The following is a 21038-nucleotide window of genomic DNA, read 5'->3' on the forward strand; positions in this document are numbered from 1 at the left end:
TAGATGGGCGGGAGGTCTGGAGAGGGCCTCCCAGCAAGAGGAGGTGTTGGGTCAGCCTCCACTCGGGCCCCTGGCCGCCTGCGGTTTCCACTGGGCCACTGCCCGTGTCCCAGCTGGGCCTGCCTGCCTTGCTCGGGGAGGCCACGGGCTGGGGTTTCACTTCTGTTTGAGGGGAGAAGTCCCACAAGGGCCTTGCCTCTCCACTCCCGTCCTCTCTCCGCCACCCCACCCCTGCCCTGGTCTCCTCTCTATCCCAGCAAGGCTTTATTCTTGACCCAACTCAAAACTTTAGAAACTGCGTGGAACGTCAGCTGCAGAGAAATGGGAAGCGGCAGGACCTTGCCTGGCCGCCACCCCCATTTGGAGCAGCCACGTGGGGTGGGAGGACGGTGGGCCCCGGGCTCCTTTCTGGCCCCACCAAGCGTCAAGTTGTATGACGCTGGGTGTGCCCTGGCTTCTCTGAGCCTCACCTTCCTTCTGCAGCTTGGGCTATCGTAATCCCCACCTCATCCATGGCTAGAAGGAGATGGAGAAAACCCCGAGGCAGATGGTAGAGCCGTGGGGGATGCTTCTAGGAGCACCCCTGCCCCCCCCCCACCCCCGCAGTCAACTCTGATGCTGTGTGTGTGACACATGTAACCCCACAGGGTGCTGTCTGTTTCCCAGTGTCTCCTACAGCGGCTGTGATTATATGAGTCCCATTGTATGGATGGGGAAACTGAGGCACGAGCGGTCCAATCTTGGCAGAGGTGTGCAGCCGGGGAACCCAGGGCTGGGATGCAAACTGAGACCAGCCTTGGGGCTAGAGGTGGGTGGGGCAGCATCAGGGTCCACAGAGCAGGAGGCCAGGATGGCTGGGGAACTCAAGGGGGACCCCAGGGCTGGGCAGGGCGCTGCTCACATACACATAGAGCCGTGTGAGGCCTGGGCTGCGAGAAGCAGGCAGTGATCCAGACAGACCTCTCCTCTTGCAGAAGAAGATAGGGTCAAATACACTCCCCACACAGGTGGGAGGGGAGAGGGTCCTGACTTCATGGTGAGCCTGCAGGAGAGGGGATAGCAAGGATGAAGGCCTGAGGCGGGATAGGGGGCGGTGCAGGTGATCCAGTGGGTGCTGGACCCCCAAGGGCCTCTGGAAGGCTTCCCCCAAAAGCCGGTCTTCCCATCCAAAGCCATGTGGTTAGGGTGGCCTCTGGGTGGCGGACCAGAGCGGGCTGGGGTTCCTCCAGAACGTTCACTGGAGGCAGGAGGAAGGATTTGAAGAGGCTGCTGAGAACAGCAGGACCAGGCCCGGGAGGCTGACGAGGCCTTCCCCCAGGCCGTCCCCTCAGCCTGACGGAGGCCTGGGCCCCAGGGAGGACTCAGCTAGGCCCCTCTGAGCCTCCGAAGTGGCCAGGCCCCACAGGGCCCCACGTGCCAGCGCCCTGGGCTCCCGCCTCTGGCAGGATTGGGAGGGGCTGACCCCCTACAACCCCACCAGGCGCAAGTCCCCGGCTGTTCAGATTTCAGGGTGGCAGCTGCTGTCCGGCTTCCTGCCGCCGTTTGACTTCCCAACAGACTCTTACTTTTTTTAGCCTGTAAATGGGGAACAGCCTGCCTGTGTTAGAGCTGTAGGCCGGGTCCACACAGGCCTCCTGCTGGAGGCGAGCGCGATCCCAGCCGGGACCACACTGAGGCTCGGGCCTGGCCAGGCTTTCATCCCCCCGGTCCTGGGGGCAGTCACGCTTGTGACCCCTATTTCTCAGGCAGGAAACAAGTGGGAGAGCGTGTGGCCCTGGCCACGTGAATAAGCAGCACTCCAGCAGCCCGCCCCTGGGTGGTCGGGCCTCAGGTCAGGGGACGAGGCACCTGGCCTGGTCCCCAGGCGTGTCCCTGCACTGCTCAGAGCTGCCTTCACCCACCCGGGGCGTGGGGGCCCTGCCCCTGCCCTGCCCCTTCTAGGGTGCGAGCTGGAAGCCCTGCCCACTGCTGGCTCCACAGAAAGTAGGGACAGCTGTTGGGGGCACTCAGTGGCCTCCTGGAACCTGGCCGCTCTGAACCTCAGTTTCCTCATCTGCAAAGTGGGTGGCCAGTCCACGTTACTAGGAATGGTGGGGCTGGGGAGAGCAGACAAGGGCTCTGGGAGCTTGGTAGCCGCCGCCTCCTCCATGGTGTGCACAGCAACAGGTGTCCAGCTGTCCCTAAACACCAGGAAGCAGTCTATGGTGCTGAGCCTTACAGCAGCAACCGGGTCCTAAGTGGAGGGCGGTGGAGCCACCAGCCCTGATTCTCACTCTTGGGAGCTTATGGCCGGTGGCAGGAGCTAACATGGAAGTAAACGGCAAAGTGCCAGGACGTGAGTCTGCAGGACATGAGGGAAAGAGAGGATGTCAGGAGGGCTTCTTGGAGGCGGTGGCCCCTGAGCCAAAGCTCCAGCGTGAATAGTTACTTGCCTAATCCCATGGACAGAGGAGCCTGGCGGGCTACAGTCCACCGGGTCACAAAGAGTTGGACATGACTGAGCGACTTCACATTTACTTTCACTTTCACTTTAGTAGATAGCATAAGGACCACCCACCCCCATAGGAGAAATGAATACAAAGACCCTAAGGTATGGCACCGGAACTCTGCCTGGTTGGGAGGAACCATCCCAGACAAGCCTTGGATGCCACATTCAGGCTTTAGGCTGTATCTGCAGGGCCCTGGGTGGAGGCGGGTGCAGTGAGGAGGCCGGCTGTGCAGTCAGAGGTCAGGTGAGTGTGAAGGAAAGATACAGTGCAGCGGAGATCTCAGGGGTAGAGATGGGCAGGGCTTAAGGGCCAGCTGGATGTGTAGGGCCAGGGAGAGTCAGGATGAATGTCACTAGCCAACTCATGGAAAAGACCCTGATGCTGGGAAAGATTAAAGGCCAAAGGAGAAGGGGGCAGCAGAGGATGAGGTGGCTGGATGGCATCACCAGCTCAGTGGACTTGAATCTGAGCAAATTTCTGGAGATGGTAAAGGACAGAAGAGCCTGGCACACTGCAGTCCATGGGGTCACAAAGAGTTGGCCACGACTTAAAGACCGAACAGCATTTACCAGGCTCACTTTTGAGCCAGGCCAGAGCACGCAGCCACTAATGGCACAAGGCCTTGTGCTCTGAGGTTTATAGATAGTGGTGGGAACCAGTCGATGAAACAAGTCACCTATAAACACGTAGCTGCACACTGATGGAAGGTAGACACAGACCACCTGGGACCTGAAGGAAGGACGTATGCAAAGGCCCTGCGGTGAGGGCAGCTTCCCCAGTGGGGCCAGGTGCAGACAACGCAGATTCCCAGTTCAGGCGGTCAGGGGCCAGCTCAAAGGCACCTGGAAGCACAAGGTGGTTATCTTTGGGGGTGCAGGAGGCCATCAGAGGGTGTTCCCTAGTTTCTGGCCTGGGCGCAGAGGGTTCAGGGATACGGGAAGGGAGGCAGAGTGTGTGGAAGGTACCTGGGAGCTCGGTGACGTGACAGGGCTGGAGCTCGAGATGGGATCTGAGGCTCTGGGGCCGATGGGGTCCCGTGGGGCAGCCGATCTGTGTGCTCCAGGCCTGCCTTCTCTGCAAGAGGCCGTTGCCCAGCTTCGAGCCGAGCAGGCGGGGCGCCAAGGGAGAGGGAAGGCAGGCTGGGGCTCAGGACCTCTGGTCAGCAACCCTTTCTTCTCCCCCTCCAACCTCCCCTTCAGCATCCACAACGGGGTGATCGCCGTCTTCCAGCGCAAGGGGCTGCCGGACCAGGAGCTTTTCAGCCTGAACGAAGGTGTCCGGTGAGTGGCCGTCTGTCCCGTCAAGCGGGCCCGGGTCTGGGAGCGGTAGGAGGGCCGTGCTAGGAAGGGGGCACCCCAGGCAGGCCCCCCTGTCCTCTAGCCCCAGGTTCCACCCTTAGAGCTGAGGTGGGCGGTGACCGCTCTGTGACCCTTGACCCCAGCTGTGTCCCATGGCCTTCGCACCCCACTCTCTGGTCCAGGACCGCTTTGCAGGGGAAACGGGGAGGGACTTGGGCAGTGGCTCAAGATGACGCCCACATTCCCAGCTGCCGTTGAGCATCGCGAAGGATATTTATTCTGGTACGAGAGGAAGGACCCACCTGCCTAATGACGGGAGTTTTGTTCCCAGAAAGGCCATTACAGCCCAGTTGAACGCCCCTTATTTCCTGCCAAAGGCTGAGAACTGAGCTCGGCTGCGGGAGCTGGGACAGACCAGCGTCGAGGGCATCTGGGAAGGCCGAGGCATTAGTCCTACGTTGTAGCGGAGGAGGCTGAAGCTCAGAGGTCGAGAGACTTGCCCAGGGTCTCACAGCTACTACCTTGTGCAAGGAGGCATTTCCCACCTCCGTGCTCTTTCTCCCTCATGCCCCGGCCGGTGCCACCCTGTCCCTGCACCCTGGGGTAAACAGGCAGCAAACCTCTTCGTCAGCTCAGGGCAGGAGTAAACGAGGGCCTGGGACAAGGTCACCCCCCCCCCCCGAAGGCCTAAGATGGCCCGTCAAAGTGTGAGTCGCTCAGTCGTGTCTGACTCTGCACCCCATTGGCTATAGCCCACCAGGCTCCTTTGTCCATGGGATTTCCCAGACAAGAATACTGGAGTGGGTGGCCATTTCCTTCTCCAGGGGATCTTCCTGACCCAGGGATCAAACCTGGGTCTCCTTGATTGCAGGCAGATTATTTACTGTCTGAGGTACCAGGGAAGCCCATATATGTTTGTTTTTTTTTAAGATACAATTTATCCTTTTGCAATGTACAGATGAGTGGTTTTTAGTGAAGTCAGGTGGGCCTTGGAAAGCATCACTACAAACAAAGCTAGTGGAGGTGATGGAATTCCAGTTGAGCTGTTTCAAATCCTGAAAGATGATGCTGTGAAAGTGCTGCACTCAATATGCCAGCAAATTTGGAAAACTCAGCAGTGGCCACAGGACTGGAAAAGGTCAGTTTTCATTCCAATCCCAAAGAAAGGCAATGCCAAAGAATGCTCAAATTACTGCACAATTGCACTCATCTCACACGCTAGTGAAGTAATGCTCAAAATTCTCCAAGCCAGGCTTCAGCAATATGTGAACCGTGAACTCCCTGATGTTCAAGCTGGTTTTAGAAAAGGCAGAGGAACCAGAGATTAAATTGCCAACATCCGCTGGATCATGGAAAAAGCAAGAGAGTTCCAGAAAAACATCTATTTCTGCTTTATTGACTATGCGAAAGCCTTTGACTGTGTGGATCACAATCAACTGTGGAAAATTCTGAAAGAGATGGGAATACCAGACCGCCTAACCTGCCTCTTGAGAAACCTCTATGCAGCTCAGGAAGCAATGGTTAGAACTGGACATGGAACAACAGACTGGTTCCAAATAGGAAAAGGAGTACGTCAAGGCTGTATATTGTCACCCTGCTTATTTAACTTCTATGCAGAGTACATCATGAGAAACGCTGGACTGGAAGAAACACAAGCTGGAATCAAGATTGCCGGCAGAAATATCAATAACCTCAGATATGCAGATGACACCACCCTTATGGCAGAAAGTGAAGAGGAACTAAAAAGCCTCTTGATGAAAGTGAAAGAGGAGAGCAAAAAAGTTGGCTTAAAGCTCAACATTCAGAAAACGAAGATCATGGCATCCGGTCCCATCACTTCATGGGAAATAGATGGGGAAACAGTGGAAACAGTGGCAGACTTTAGTGTTTTGGGCTCCAAAATCACTGCAGATGGTGATTGCAGCCATGAAATTAAAAGACGCTTACTCCTTGGAAGAAAAGTTATGACCAACCTAGATAGTATATTCAAAAGCAGAGACATTACTTTGCCAACTAAGGTCCATCTAGTCAAGGCTATGGTTTTTCCTGTGGTCATGTATGGATGTGAGAGTTGGACTGTGAAGAAGGCTGAGCGCCGAAGAACTGATGCTTTTGAACTGTGGTGTTGGAGAAGACTCTTGAGAGTGCTTTGGACTGCAAGGAGATCCAACCAGTCCATTCTGAAGGAGATCAACCCTGGGATTTCTTTGGAAGGAATGATGCTAAAGCTGAAGCTCCAGTACTTTGGCCACCTCATGCGAAGAGTTGACTCATTGGAAAAGACTGTGATGCTGGGAGGGATTGGGGGCAGGAGGAGAAGGGGACGACCGAGGATGAGATGGCTGGATGGCATCACAGACTCGATGGGCGTGAGTCTGAGTGAACTCAGGGAGATGGTGATGGACAGGGAGGCCTGGTAGACTGCGATTCATGGGGTCGCAGAGTCGGACACGACTGAGCGACTGAACTGAACTGAACAGCTTGTACCACTATCACCACTATCTAATTCCAGGACGTTTTCATCACCCCCCACCCCTCCCTCCCCACCCAGACCCCTTAACAGTCACTCCCTATCACCCCCCACCACCGCCGCCGGCTGCTGGGAGGTTCAGCCCACCTCATCTGCATGGGTTTGCCCAGATGTTCCCTATAAATGGAGTCATAGGATAATGCGCATGGCCTTGGCGTCTGCTTCTTGCCCTCAGTCCGGTGCTCCTCCACGCCCGGGGCTTGACTGGGCTGGAGCAGGTATCAGCGCCTCACTTCTTTTTATGCCTGGATAATACCCCATTGTATGAAAACACGCCCTTTTGTTTCCCCAGTCCTGTGCTGACAGACGATTGGGTGGTATGCACCTTTCGGCTGTTGGGAGCATCCGTGTAGGAGACCTCGCGTGGATCTCTGTTCCCGCTGCTCCAGGGTCTGCACCTAAGGGTGGGGTTCGGGGGTCCACACCGAACCTCAGGTCTACACTGAACCTTTTGAGGAGCTGCCCAGCCCTTGTCCGCAGTGGCCGCGCCGTCTTGTGTTCCTCCTCACCGAGTGTGAGGGGTCGGTTTCCCCAGCTTCTCCCCGGCAGGTGTTACAGCCTGGGGCCTTGATTCTAACAGTGCCGGGGTGGGTATCGGGGTCTGGGTTTGGTTCCAACGGTGACTGGCAGTGGTCAGCCTTCCCCTGACCTGACTGATAACGTCTTCCCCCGCATTACTGGCCACTCGTCTATCTTGGAGAAGCATCTGGCCACATCCTCCGGTTTCTGGGCCGAGGGGGTTGGTCTCCCGCTGCAGGCGGCCCCCACCCCACCCCCACCCTCACCAGCACCGTGGGTTCTCTGACTCCTTCCCCCCAACCCCCACAGGCAGCTGCTGAAGACGGAGCTGGGGTCCTTCTTCACGGAGTACCTACAGGTGGGTGTGCTCTGCTCCCCGTCCGGCCCGGGGTTGCTTCCTGAGTCGGCCGGAAAAGACGGGGTAGGAAGAGGGTGCCTGCTCCTGGTGGGCGCGTGGCGCGCTGGGCTCGAGGTGTCTACCTGGGTGTGACTCAGTTTCCCCAGCCAGCCAGCTTGGGTTGTTGGGCCGCTTACGCGATCAGAGGCAGGTGAGGACTCAGAACCCTGCCTGGCACGGGGCTCGAGGTCACTTTTGTGACTGGTTGCCCGCCTCTTCCTGGAAGATCAGGGTTGGTTTCCAGAGTCCCAGTGTTCTTCATCTACAAGCCCTGGGCCGTGTCGCCCTGAGCCGTGTGGTGACAGTGTTAGCGTGGCACCGAGGTCACCCTTTCCCAGGTGCTGCAGAAGCCACAGGCCTGCAAACAGAATGAACACACTGGGCCCCGGGGCCCCCGAGGTCGCACAGGCAGGAAGGCCGAGGTGGTGCATGCAGGGGTGTCCTCATGCAGGCTCCCCAACCCCCCCCCCCCCCGGGAGAGGGGAGGTGAGAACCGGCCTGGGGCTCCTCCCCATCCTGTGGGTGTAGGGTTGGTTTTCCACTTAACAGCTTTATTGAGGTGTGAACTGATACATTGCATGGCCTGTCCTCTGAACAGTGCGCAGTGAGGTGGTGTTCAGCATACTCACAGCTCTTCTCGGGGGCACAGACAGCTGTCCCCACTGTCCGATCCCAGGGCTTTTCCGTCACCCCGAAGGGAGACCCTGTCCTCGACCCCCTTCCCCTCTTCCTGCAGCCCCAGGCCACCACTGATCTGTTTTCTGTCTGGATCCGCCTGTGTGGACATTTCACATCGGTGGGACTGCGTAGCCGTGGCCTTTTAGCCTGGCCTCTCTCACCGAGGACGGCGTTTTCGAGGCTCCTCCACGTCTTGCCTGTCAGAGCCCCGTCCCTTTCTGCAGCTGAGTGACGTGCCCTTGTGGGCCGGGGCTGCTCCCGGGTCCTCGACCCCCGGACTGTTCCCGCCCTCTGGCCGCTCCAGCTGTTGCGAAGGCCACCTGGTGTTGCTCGAGGAGTAGTCCCGGGGTCTGCCGTTTGAGCCTCAGGTGGACCATGGCCACGCTCACTCCATCCTTCGGTCACGGAGCCCCTCTTGCCTGAAAGACCCTCCTTCCACATGGGGTTCAGGGGCAGCTACCTGCCCACCCGCTCAGCCTGGAGCGGGAGACCCCGGCCTGGCCTGTCTCTGGGGGGCAGGTTGGGGGTTCCTTACCCACTTCTGTCTCAGAACAACCTGGTTGGGTCAGTCGCCCGTGTCCACTAGGGGAGCTGAGATCCCAGCTCTGGGGCAGGCGGGCTGTGGGTCATCAGTGGGCCCCTCCCCCTCGGGGCCTCGGCTGCCTGCTGGGAAGTGTTGGGGGCCCTGGGCCGCCCCACCCCGGGGCGGTGATGGCATCTCCACGTGTGCCTTGCAGAACCAGCTGCTGACGAAAGGCATGGTGATCCTGCGAGACAAGATCCGCTTCTACGAGGGTGAGTGTGGTGACTCGGGGCCAGGAGCAGTTGCTGGCTGCTTGAGGGCGTGGCGCCTGGGCACCCTGGCTTCACCTGGGCTCCACCTAGGGCTCTGGGGAGGTGGGGTGGCCCTCCCAGGCGAGGGGGCTCAGAGCGGCAGGAGTGATGCCTCGAGGGCAGCGGGGCCAAGATCTGATCTTGGGAAGGGACCTTGATGGGGCCCTGGAGGGCCGAGGGATGTCGGAGAGAAGGCCTCTGCTTCACCTCACTGCCCACGAGGCTCTCTGGCCCCCAGGGACCCCGTCCCAGCAGCCTGGGAGAACCCCCATCAGGATCTTTGAGGACCAGATGGGGAGTGGTCTAGACCTGGGACATGGCAGAGTGGGGAGTCCCCATCCAGAGGAGCAGCTGACCTGGGCTCCCGGCCGAGGTTTGGGGCCCCGTGAGGCCTCTGGGTCATTGTACCCATTTCATAGCTGGGGACAGGGCAATGGTGGCCCTCAATTCATCCAGAACCATGGTGTGTGTAAGAGGTGGAGGTGGGATTGGAACCCAGGGCATCTGGGTCCAGAGCATATCCCCTTTGCCCTTCTAGGGACTAGGCCAGGAGTCACAGCTGGCCTCTCCACCCATGGCGGCCCTCAGTGAGGAGAGGGGGGCTCCTGACCAGGCCCAGAGCTCTGGAAGGACAGGCCAGATCCCAGAAACATTGGGTTCCCCATGTTTGTGGGCTGGAGGGTGATAAATGCAGGGTGTTCGCCTCCTGGTAGGGGTGACTTGGCATAGAGATGAATCGAGTTATGCAGAGAACCCAGCTCAAGCTGATTACGTGCTGTTGCGGGCCAGCTGTGTGCCCCGCCCCATGCGGGCCAGGCCCCTCTGTGCCAGAGCCAAGCCCCACACACGCCCCCCTGTGCTGAACTCATCCCAGCAGCTTCCATCGCCCAACTCGCCTGACAGACCCATGCAGAAGGTTCCATCGTTGTAGCCACTGAACGCTGGGGACACTGAGGCACAGGGGGGCTGAGTCACTCGCCCGGGCTACATGGCCCCTCCCTAGCAGCCTGGTGCCTGAATCTGCACTCCTCTCTCTGCTGCTCCAGGTTCCCCCTCACATCCTCACTGACCCTGGGAGAAGGAGACTGAGGCCTGGGACACTCAGCATTAACTCAGAGCTGTGTCCTCTGTCCCTTCTGCACCAGCTCTGCTTCTGTTGGGTGGAAGCGGCCAAGGCAGGAGCCTGAGAAGGGCCGTGAGAACCACAGATGTGGGGACAGGAGGCACAGGCCACTGGGGATCTGGGCGGGCTTCCTGGAGGAGGTGGCACCTGAGCCGGCAGGAGGATTTCCTGGCGGAGGGGCCCTCCCACACCCCTCTCCTGACTCGGCACATTCCAGCAATGCCTGCCCTCCCACCAGCTCCGGCCCAAGGGAGCTGGGCCCTTTGGAGAAGAGGCGCTTTGTGCAGCTTGGTGGAGTCTTGCCCATGGTGGCTGTGGCCACCAGGCCACCCAGCAGGGAGCACTAGCCCCATCTAACCTCCCCTGGCCTCGGGGACCGGCACGGAGCTCCAGGCTGGGGGCCAGAGGGCCTGGCCTCCAATCCCCAGCTAGCCACAGACACGTCATTTCCCTCTGTCCCCACCTTGGTGCTGGGGGTCAGGTGGGCTCCATCAGTGCACTCACTACAGGTCAGGCCCCAGGAGGGGGCCTCTGGGGAGCTGGAGGTGGACCTGGGCCCTGCCTGGCAGGGGCTAACAGCCCAGCTGGGCACACAGACATGGAGCAGACAGCGACAGTCCAGTGTGATCGGTGTCAGGAGGAAGGGAGGCCCTGGGGAAGGGAGGGTTGGCTCCACCTGGCAGTCAGCGAGGGCTGCATGGAGTCAGGCCTTGAAACATGCTCTTTTCAGGAGGACATGTGGCCTCCTTCAGCCCATGCGGTGGGGACAGGGTCCAGCCACACCCTGAGAGGCAGCCTTGGGAGCCCACCCCACCCCACTGCCTTCTACCCCAGTTTAAGTCCCAAAGACTGCTCCCTGTGGCCAGCCATGTCCTCAGCCCATGCCTCTGCTGGGAGGCAGGTGGCCCCACACGGGGCAGCCCCAGGATCTTGCCACCTGCCCACTCCAGCCTCCAGTGAGGCCTTGAACGTTGCTCCTGAGCAGACTGATTCCTGGAAATGTGGGAAGCTCCAAGGGGCCTTGAAATGGCAGCCTCCCTCCAGGGAACACATTCAAGGTGACAGTTCCAAGGACTCAGCTACAGCTGGGGTCATTTCTCAGCAGGCAGACACTCAGGGTCTCAGGGGGACCCAAGGGTCTTGCGTAGGCTCCAGGCCTTGGACTCGGCCTTGTCCTGCAGGAATCCCGGCCGGTTAGAGGTCAGGCCACCCACCTCCGCTGCAGTGACCCTCACACGCTCACCTCTGAGCCCCTGCGGTGGCCTTTCCAGCTGCCCTGGGGTCACTGCTGTCCCCGGGCTGCCTCGGACTGAGACCTGAGCAGAGGTCAGCCCGGCACATCTCTGTCTCCGAGGCCTGCATGATCAAACCAAAGGAAGGTAAACAGGCTGACCAGACCCCCATCCCAGAACCGGCTCAAGGGCTGTCCAACCCCTGGGCAGTCCAGGTCCTGCTGGGTTGGTTGCGAACCACAGAGGTCCACCGGTCAGCGTCAGGCTAACAGCGAGTGCCTGCTACGTGGCAGCGCTCAGCCTACTGAGCGTGGACACGCGGATCATGCCCATTTCACAAAGGACCATACTGAGGCTTGGGCTGATGGGGGCTTCCCGGGGCCAGGCTTTAACGCCACGTGCCTGCCTCACCGCTGACAACCCCAGCGCCCCCCCGCCCCCAGTCCCCGGGCGGCAGAGCGCCCAGCCAAGAGACGGGGCCGAGCCTCCTGACCCCTGGTCTGCGTGCTGCTCTGCCCGGGCCCGTGCTCAGTTTTACAAGGTCTCCTTTTCCCCTGCATTTCCGCCAGACGCAGGCCTGGCGCGCGCCCAGAGCCGCCCCACGGCCGCCCGGGAACTGAGCCGCCTTTCTTCTCGCCTGCGACGGCAGGGACCTCAAGGGACCTTTGTGTGCAGGCCAGGCTCCTCAGGGGGTGGGCACCCACCGTCCTGGGTTCCATGCAGCCCGCCGTGGAGCCCCCGGGGAAGACCGGGAGCTGGCCACCAGGCAGACGGGTCATATGCAGAGACCCCCTCCTCCCCACGGTCACCCTCCCCCTGCCAGGCTGCCCTCTCCGAGCCTGACACCTCCACAGACCAGGGGACTTTACAGGTGGGGGGGTACCCCCAGAATGCAATGAAAGGGAACTGAAAAGGAAGGGCCCTTCACCAACCTGGTTCCCAGGGAAACCTCCAGGAGCTGGGTGTGGGTGGTGTGGTCTGGGAGGCTGGCCAACCTGCAGTCTGCAGCCCTGGCCACTCGGCTCCCAGGGACACTGACCCACCACGCCCGTTGTGTCCCCAGCCGACAGCTGGTCTGGCTTCCCGCTGGGGGTCCCGGCCAGCAGCAGAGGCCTCAGCGACACACGCCGGCAGCCTTCACCCTGGCTCTCCGCTTGTTCCAGGCAGGGTGAATGCACTTGGCGTTTCCTGGGGATGCCCAGAGCCAGCGCAGGAGTACCTCAAAATGTCCCTCCCCTGAGGGTCTGTCCACCCTGTGGCTGGCGTCGCTCCTTCCTGTTGTCCAGATGTCTGCTTCCCATGTGTCTGCCTCCGCGGTTTCTGTGCCGAGGGTGTCAGCTCACCAGGCAAACCCTCGGCTAGCACCTCCTCCAGGAAGCCCTCCCTGCCTGACTCCCTCCTGCCTGGGACGGGTTTCAGCTGTTGAAGGCCGTCATCCTGGCTCCCCAGGGCCCACCCTAGGCAGCCCCAGGTGGTTGGGACAAGGGCCCTGAAGGAAGAGACCCTCTCCGAAGCCCAGCTCTTCATCTGCCTGGTGGGGTCACTCCCTGCCCCCCACCGCTCCCAGTCCCGATTGCTGCTATCTGTCAGCGTGGTGGGACTCGGGCAGTTCAGGCTTAGCTGGGTCCCTGGTGCCAGGCCTGGCACAGTGTAGGTGCCCTGCGAGTGTCTGTTGGGGGAGACAGACAGACAGGGTGGCGGGGGGCAGTGGATGAGACGAGGTGTGAGTGGAGCACCCGGGGGCTTGTGTGTGGTGCAAACAGGAACACACACACCCATACCCTCTCCGCCCCAGGCCCTGCTTTGTCCAGTTTCCTTCCGTCAGCTCCGGGAGAGGAGTATTAACAGGGGCGCGCGCCCGCCCCCCACCCCCGCCCCCGCACCGCACAGTTTGCAGATTTTAGTTCCCCAACCAGGGATAAAACCCACGCCCCCTGCAGAGGGGGCACGGAGCCCCATGCCCTGGGCCACAGGGCAGCACCCCACACACAAGCCCCATTGTTTTTGTGGGGAAACTGAGGCACCAGGAGGAGAAGCAAGGGGTCCCGGTCTATCGACCTAACCGGTCGGGGGAGTACCTCCAGAGCCCCGCGTCAGCTTCGGGGACCGCGCCCTCCCCGGGTGCGAGGAGGGGATGCGTGACTTGGGAAGACAGAAAGTATCCGCCGGTGCCCCTGGGGTGCTGGTGACGGTCCCTGTGCCCACAGGACAGAAGCTGCTGGACTCGCTCGCGGAGACCTGGGACTTCTTTTTCAGCGACGTGCTGCCCACCCTGCAGGCGGTCTTCTACCCGGTGCAGGTGAGCGGCCCGGACCCGGGGGTGGGCGCGCCTCCGCTCTCCGTGGGCCGTCTGCGCCTGCACGTGCTGCCCCCTGCCGAGAGGGACGGAAGGCAGCCCCCTCCCCAGGACCCCAGGAAGACCTGAGCAATGCTCAGTACCCCACACAGGAGGGTCTCTGTGTGTGACGGTCACCCCTCCCTCTCCCAAGGAAGCTGCGTGGGGCCCTCTCTCCTCGGAACAATGGTCGTCTGGGGAGGAGGGCAGGGTGGCCGGGGGCCTGGGGGTCAGCGGGTCCGTCCCGGTGTCTTGGGGGCTCTCGGTGACAGAGGTGGCCTCGTGTCTGCAGGGCAAGGAGCCGTCGGTGCGCCAGCTGGCCCTGCTGCACTTTCGGAACACCATCACCCTGGGCGTGAAGCTGGAGGACGCGCTGGCCCGGGCCCACGCCCGTGTGCCCCCCGCCATCGTGCAAATGCTGCTGGTGCTGCAGGTGGGTGGGGCCCCAGGCACCGGGGCAGGCTCCCTGGGGACAGAGCCTGGTTCTTGTCCATGTGAGACCCACCAAGCAGGGACCCTCGGGAAGAACCTGGGAGGGAGAGGAAGCTGCCGGAACAGAGGAGGAGGCTGGCCTGGGACCCTGCCGGAAGCCGGGGTGTGTGGACAGAGTGTCCCCGGGGCTGGGCCCCAACATGCCCCCATCCAGCGGTGGGGCTGGCGACCACCGCTTCCCACTCCCTACAGCAATTCCAGACCTTCCTGTTGGACCTTTCTGCAAACCACCACACCCCCGTCATGAGCACGGCACCCTACAGTGAGCCAGCTTACCTTGCTGTCACAGCTCGGGGGGAGCATCATCAACCACCCCACCTCACAGGCTCACAGGGAAAAGAAGAGTCCTTGCTTGCCTGAAGCAGACAGGCTCCAAACCCAGTTCACTGTCCTGAACCCAGACGTGCATGCGCGAGTCCTCCTAAATTAGGGTCTGTGAGGTTGGTCAGGGGGGAGACCCAGGGCAGCTGGTTGAAGATTGCAGAGCAAGGAAGGGGCTGATGAACCTTGAGGGCTGAAGGGTCCAGAGGCTACTCTCGGTGGGAACTGGTTGTCCTGGCAGTGAAGCAGGGTGCCAGGCCTGCAGTGGGCATTTCGGAGGGATTTAGGTCCGACCTGGCTGGGTTTCTGTTGATGGACAGGGCTGTTGATCCAAGGGGACAACAGAGGATGAGATGGTTGGATGGCATCACTGACTGGATGGACATGAGTTTGAGCAAGCTCCGGGAGTTGGTGATGGACAGGAAGGCCTGGCATACTGCAGTCCGTGGGGTCGCAGAGTTGGACCCGACTGAGCGACTGAACTGAACTGGCTGGGTTGCCCTGGGTCAGGGAGGGGCAGGGAGCAGCTGGAGGGAGGCTGCATCTCAGCCTACCTCCTCATCTGTGTGATGGAGTGGGACCACCTCCCTGGGGGCAAGTTCAAGGATGATGGGAAGAAACCGGTGCCAAGTCCTCCATGGTGCTTGCTCTTGGGGGCAGGAAGTGACAACACTGGGATTTCTAACTGAGGAATAAGGTGTCACCTTGATCCCAGGCTTCCCTGGTGGCTCAGTTGGTAAAGAATCTGCTTGCAATGCAGGAGACCCAGGTTCCATCCCTGGGTTGGGAAGATCCCCTGGAGAAGGAAGTAGCAACCCACTCCAGTATTCTTGCCTGGAAAATCCCATGGACAAAGGAGCCAGGCTGGTGGTAGTCCATGCGATCTCAAAGAGTCAGACGTGACTGTGGGACTAACTTTTACTCTTTTTTCTTTTTGATCCCAGGAGGGCTTCCCTGGTGGTTCTGACAGTAAAGAGGTCTGCCTGCCTGCAGTGCGGGAGACCCGGGTTCAATCCCTGGGTCGGGAAGATCCCCTGGAGAAGGAAATGGCAACCCACTCCAGTTTTCTTGCCTGGAGAATCCCATGGATGGAGGAGCCTGGTGGGCTATAGTCCACGGAGTGGTAGAGTCGGACACGTCTGAGCGACTCCACTTTGATCCCAGAGCAGCTCCTGGGTGGGGGCCAAGCCAGGGCAGTGCTGACCCCTGGTGGTCCCTGTGCCTTGTGCAGCTTCTGGGCTTGGGCCCGTTTTCCCCCAGCATCGTCCTGCCCCGCCTGGCTGCCATCCGCACACCAGCCTCGGCCCTTATGCCCTTGCCTTGGCCTCCACTTTGCATGGCCTTGTCCCAGCCCCGCGGTGAACTTGACCCCAGTTTTCAAGCCCCAGCTGGACCCGGTCAGCGTGTGTTGAGGGCCTGCTGTGTTCTCCAAGCGCACTGAGTTCCCCAGCCTGCTGAGTTCCACCTGTGGAGTCACAGTTCCTTTTCATGGGGTCCTGGAAGCTGAATAGCAGTCATGTCCGACTCTTTGCAGCCCCACAGACTGTAGCCCGCCAGGCTCCTCTGTCCATGGGGATTCTCCAGGCAAGAATACTGGAGTGAGTTGCCATGCCCTTCTCCAGGGGATCTTCCCAACCCAGGGATTGAACCCAGGTCTCCCACATGGCAGCAGATTCTTTACTGTCTGAGCCACCGGGGAAGAAGCCCTGCATCTGAGCTCACCCAAATAACCCAGCCCCGGGGCCCCGTTTCCTCACTGTGCAGTGGGGAGCAGAGACCAGGCTTCATAAACAAGTCCTGGGAATGAAGGGACATACGGTTTGTGCACCAGCCAGCACAGCTCAGCAGTAACATCCTCACTCACGGTGCTGTGGTTGGGGGCGGGGACAGTTCCTCCATGTTCATCTGGATGACTTCTGGGGGCATCCATAGGGCTTCCCAGGTGGCCCCGTGGTGAAGAATCCTCCTGCCAATGCAGGTTCCACCGCTGAGTCGGGACTGTAGCCTGCCAGGCTCCTCTGTCCATGGGGTCGCAGAGAGTCGGACAGGACTGAGCGCACGTCACTCTGGGGTCTGTAATAAGATGTTCCTTCTTTCATTTCTTTGTTTTGTCTGTTTATTTGTGGGGGTTTCTGTTCGTTTGCTTTGGGTTGGGTTTTGGCATGCAGAACCTTAGTTCCCCAACCAAGGACTGAACCCATGCCTTCTGCCTTGAGAGCACAGAGTCTTAACCACCAGACCCACCCGGGAAGTCCTCCCCTCTTTCATTTCTGATATTAGTCATGTTTATCTTTTCTTTTGTTCTTCAGTAGCTTGGCTAGAGGCTTGTGGATTTTTTTATCTTTTCAAAGCTTTTGGTTTGGTTGGTTTTCTCTACCCACTTTTGTTTTCCATTTCACTGACTTCTGCTCTGTTTCTTTTTTCCTGCTCACCTTGGATTGAGCTTGTGCTTCTGCTTCTAGTTTCCTAAGGTGGAAGCTTAGACAGTCAATTTTAGACTTTTTAAATTTTCTAATGTGTCCATTCAGTACTTTTAAATTTCCCTCTAAGCACTGCTTTTGATGCAGCCCATAAATTTGAATGTTAGATTTTCATTTAACTCAAAATATTTAAAAATAGGTCTTGAGATTTCTTCTTTGACCCATGTGTTAGTCAGAAGTGAGTTGTTTAAGCTCCGTGTATTTGGAGATGATCGGTTATTCTGTTTCTGGTTTAGTTCTTTTGTGGTCTGAGAGTAGACATTGATTTCTGTCCTTACAAATGTGTCGAGCTGTGTTTTATGGCCCAGAATATGGTCTGTTTTAGTCCCATGTGAGCTTGAGAAAAATGTGGATTCTGCTGTTGGACGAAGTTGTCCATAGATGTCGATTGTATCGGTTGATTGATGGTGTTGTTGAGTCCGTCTGAGTCCTTCCTGGTTTTCTCTGCTGGATGTATTTCCGAGACCAGTGCTGGAGCCGCTAGCTGTGGGAATGGATTTCTCTGTTTCTCCTTGCAGCCCCATCACTTTTGGCCTCCGTAGTTTCCTGTTCTGTTAGGTGTGTGCACATTAGAGACTGTTGTATCAACTTGGAGAATCAACCTCTTTATTGATAGCTAATGATCTTCCTTACTCCTGCCAAATTTCTTTGGTCTGAAGTCGGTCCAGTCTGAAATTGACATGGCTTTTCCTGCCGTGGTGGGTGAGCTGTGATCTGTTAACACACTTAATCTCTTGCATTCCCTCACTTCTCCTCTGCGTGTGTTTCTGCCCTTTAAGTGGCTTTCTCATAGGCAGCATAGAGCTGTATTCTGTTCCTGTTCTGAACTATCATTTAACATTAACTTGGGTGTGTCTTGTTTCTTAACTGCTGGCAGTCCTTTGAGAATGATCCATTCATTCGGAAACATTCTTCATTCAGCAGCGCTCACTAAATCCTACTATGTGCCCAGCCCTCTGCCGGGGCTCACAGCTGGGTGGGCAAGACCAAGGCTGTCCCGTGGGCAGCCTCGTTCCTTAGGCCTTGGTTCCAATGAAATGGGAGCAGGTGGAAAGCCCTTCAAAGCTCCGGGTGAGGGGAAGTGTTGGGAGGAGCTGGACAGGACCTGGCAGTGTGGGAGGGGGATGGATGGTGCTAACAGATGGGAGGGGCTTGACCGCCCAGCTCAGATGCTGCCCTGGACCTAGGCCCCGCCCCTGGGGGCAGCCTTGCCTGCCTGCAGTGCTCCGTGGGACAAGTGGGTGAGGTAGGGGGCCCCGGCGATGAGCTTGGCCCCAGTGACTGCCCAGAGCCTCTGGGAAGCCAGCTCACAGCTGTCCGGGTGGGGGTTCAGGGTACCTGGCCTGATTTGGCCTCAGAGCCTTCTCCATGGACATCGCAGCCTCCCAGCCAAGCTGGCTGCTGTGGGCAGCGGGCCTCCACGAGAGCGTTGAAGCAGGAAGAAGCTCAGAGGTTCCAACCGGAGAGACGCCTGGAAAGGGAGGGTGCGGTGGCCCCTGCCATGGGGGCCAAGACCGAAGAGAGGGGGTGGGTCGGGCCATTTGTGGTGGCCTCTGAGCTGCACCCGGCTGGGCTGGGAGGCAGGGGATAGGCTGACCAGTGACCTTCCTGCCCTCTCCCTCTCGCAGGGGGTGCACGAGTCCCGGGGCGTGACGAAGGACTACCTGCGCCTGGAGACGCTGATCCAGAAGGTGGTGTCGCCCTACCTGGGCACCTACGGCCTCTACTCTGGCGAGGGGGCCTTCACACACTCCTGCATCCTGGGTAGGGGTCGCCTGGGCCTGGGGTGGAGGGCGGGGTGGCCCCTGGCCCCATCCACACCCCTGCCTGGGAACCCCAGCCTCCAGTGAAAGGCCACACTGAACCAGAGGTGCAGACGCAGCAGGTCTGCCCCGAGTACCCACCGGCCATGTGGCGTGCGGATCACTGGGCATACAGGGTGGGTCACCTGGGGGTCCCTCCTTTAAGGGCTGCCCTGGTGGGCAGACAGCATTAGTGGTGTTGCTTGTGGCTCCTCTGAGAGCCCCCCAGAGACCCCTGCATCCGCCACAGAAGTCATGTCCATGCTCAGTCCTGGGGTCGGGGTTTTGCTAGGACCTAGCACGTGCAATGACCCAAAGCCCAAGAAATTCAGGCTTATTTGGGGGCTCCTGGGGTGTGTGGAGGGATTATGGGGTGGGCGTGCCTGGGCGTCCTGGGGCTGCTGGCCCCCTTGGTTTAGTCAGCAGTGTCAGCTGAGCACCTGCTGGGTGCCAGCTTCTGCTGTTGGTCCTGGGGTTCAGGGGGGACCACACCCCACTGTCAAGGGTTCTTGCCACCAGGGGAGGCAGACAAGTGAGTAAATCATCCCCAGATGAGTGCTCAAGGTGACCCCTGCCAGGTGACATGAAGTGACCCACGCCATGGGTGAGGCGCTCAGGGAAGGCCAGGCGGGAGGCTCAAGGGCAGGGAGGACCTGGGCCTGGGACGAGGTACGTGAAGAGGACCCCGGGGGCCAGCTGTACATTGTATGTCCGGAGGGCCCATCCACCTGCAGGTCTGAAACCTGCCCAGTGGCATGCCTCCGCTCAGGTGGGCCCCAGCAGCTGGAGGAAAGCTTTGAGCCGCCCCGGCTCGTGCGGCCCTGGACCCCGAGACCCCTGCCAGGTCAAGAGGGAGCCTGTTTCCCGTGGTCCAGGAATGGCCCCTGGGCCGCTGGCCACGCTCATCCGTGCCACCTGGTGGTCGCTGCGTGGAACCGCAGGTCCTGAGCTGGGGAGCCTGCGCCCCGCCCCCCTGGCCGTCCTGTCCCCGGGGTTAAGAATAAACCCCAGCCCTGCCCTCATGCTCTGCCCCATTTCAGCGTTTGCCACTGCCTGAGCTGTGGCCCCCAAAAGGGGTTTCTAGTCTCCCCCCTCCACACACACACACACAGTAGGACCGCAGCTCTGAGGGTAGGGACTCTGTCCACCTAGGTAGGTGCTGGCGTGTAGCAAGAGCTTGGGCCTGGTGACTTCCCGCGGGTCGGAACGAGGAGGCCCGGGCACCAGGTGCGCGTGTGCGAACGGGCGATTCCGTCGAGCCCCGCCCCGTCCAGGCTGAGGGGGCGGGCCGCGGAGAGGAGGAGGGACCCCCGCCCCAGGGATGGCCGCAGGATCCGTGGGGGCGGGGCCCGGACTCCCTTCCCTGGAGCGGCCGCTCGGTGCAGAGCCGGGCGCGTCGTGGCTGCAGGAACCGGGCTTGCTCCGCGCCTGGCCGGCCATGCCTGCTGACGCCCTCTCCGCCTGTCTCTCCGCAGAGAAGCACTACCTGCGGCGCTCCCGCTCAGGGGACGTCCTGGCCAAGAACCCGGTGGTGCGCTCCAAGAGCTACAACACGCCGCTGCTGAACCCCGTGGCGGAGCACGAGGCCGAGGGCGCGGCGGCGGGCGGCGCGGGCATCCGGCGGCACTCGGTCTCCGAGATGACGTCCTGCCCCGAGCCCCAGGGCTTCGCCGACACGCCCGGCCCGGGGCCCGCTGGTGCTTTTGGCACCTCCCCGTCGTCGCCCCCGTCGGGACCCTGCCCCAACAGACTGTACCCGCCGAACCAGCCCCCCAAGCCTGGCCCGGACGCGGCCCGCGGCTCCCCGGCCTCTTCCAGCCCCGAGAACCTGGTCGACCAGATCCTGGAGTCGGTCGACTCGGATTCGGAGGGGATCTTCATTGACTTTGGCCGGGGCGGAGGCTCAGGCGCGTCCGAGTTTGAGGGGGCGGGGGGCCGGCAGAGCGTCGTGTGACTCCAGCCTCGCGATTCTACCGAATCCGCGTGTGTGTGCGATGCGTGAGCGCGAGCGTTTTCTACTCTCCCGTCCGGACCCCTGTCGACCTCGGCCACTTTGGCATTCCTGTCTTTGTCAGAAAGACTGTTGCCAGATTCCCCCACCCACCCCCAGCACCTTTGTTCTGGGGCGTTGGGGGCCCAGCAGGTGCCTGGCAGCCTTGTGTGCGTCTGGGCATGGCCTGCACCCCAGCCCTCCAGCATCCACACCACGGAGACTGTGAACCCCTCAGCTTGGCCAGGCCCCTGGAGCGACCCCAGGGTGGATGGCCGACCCACCTTCCCTCTGTCACTTGCCTGGGGCCACAGCGAGACCACCTGTACTCCACTCTGCCCCAGACCCTCCAAGCAGCCTGCCCTTGCTCTGCCCAGGGCGGCTGTGGGCAGGGATTGGGTGGAATAAAACCTGTCTACCTGGTTCCGGAGCTGTGTCTGTGACACCAGACCCCGCGGACATCTCTGCAGGGTCTTCAGCCCCAGGCCACTCACCGGCTCAACAGGGCCTCCCCTTCC

General features: G+C 60.3%; 1 protein-coding gene across 2 annotated transcripts in view; it reads left to right on the forward strand.

The window, feature by feature from the left end:
- Positions 1 to 20947, forward strand: part of PRR5 (proline rich 5) — a 53471-nt gene extending 32524 nt beyond the window's left edge. For both annotated transcript variants that reach the window (XM_018048891.1, XM_018048890.1), the window contains 7 exons: positions 3689 to 3769; positions 7146 to 7194; positions 8649 to 8706; positions 13308 to 13399; positions 13728 to 13868; positions 18357 to 18492; positions 20006 to 20947. In XM_018048891.1, coding sequence (XP_017904380.1) covers positions 3689 to 3769; positions 7146 to 7194; positions 8649 to 8706; positions 13308 to 13399; positions 13728 to 13868; positions 18357 to 18492; positions 20006 to 20484 — 1036 coding nt within the window. In that variant the 3' untranslated portion in view covers positions 20485 to 20947. The remainder of the gene's footprint in view (positions 1 to 3688; positions 3770 to 7145; positions 7195 to 8648; positions 8707 to 13307; positions 13400 to 13727; positions 13869 to 18356; positions 18493 to 20005) is intronic.

This window comes from Capra hircus, chromosome 5 (assembly GCF_001704415.2).
Source record: "Capra hircus breed San Clemente chromosome 5, ASM170441v1, whole genome shotgun sequence".
Lineage (NCBI taxonomy): Eukaryota > Metazoa > Chordata > Mammalia > Artiodactyla > Bovidae > Capra > Capra hircus.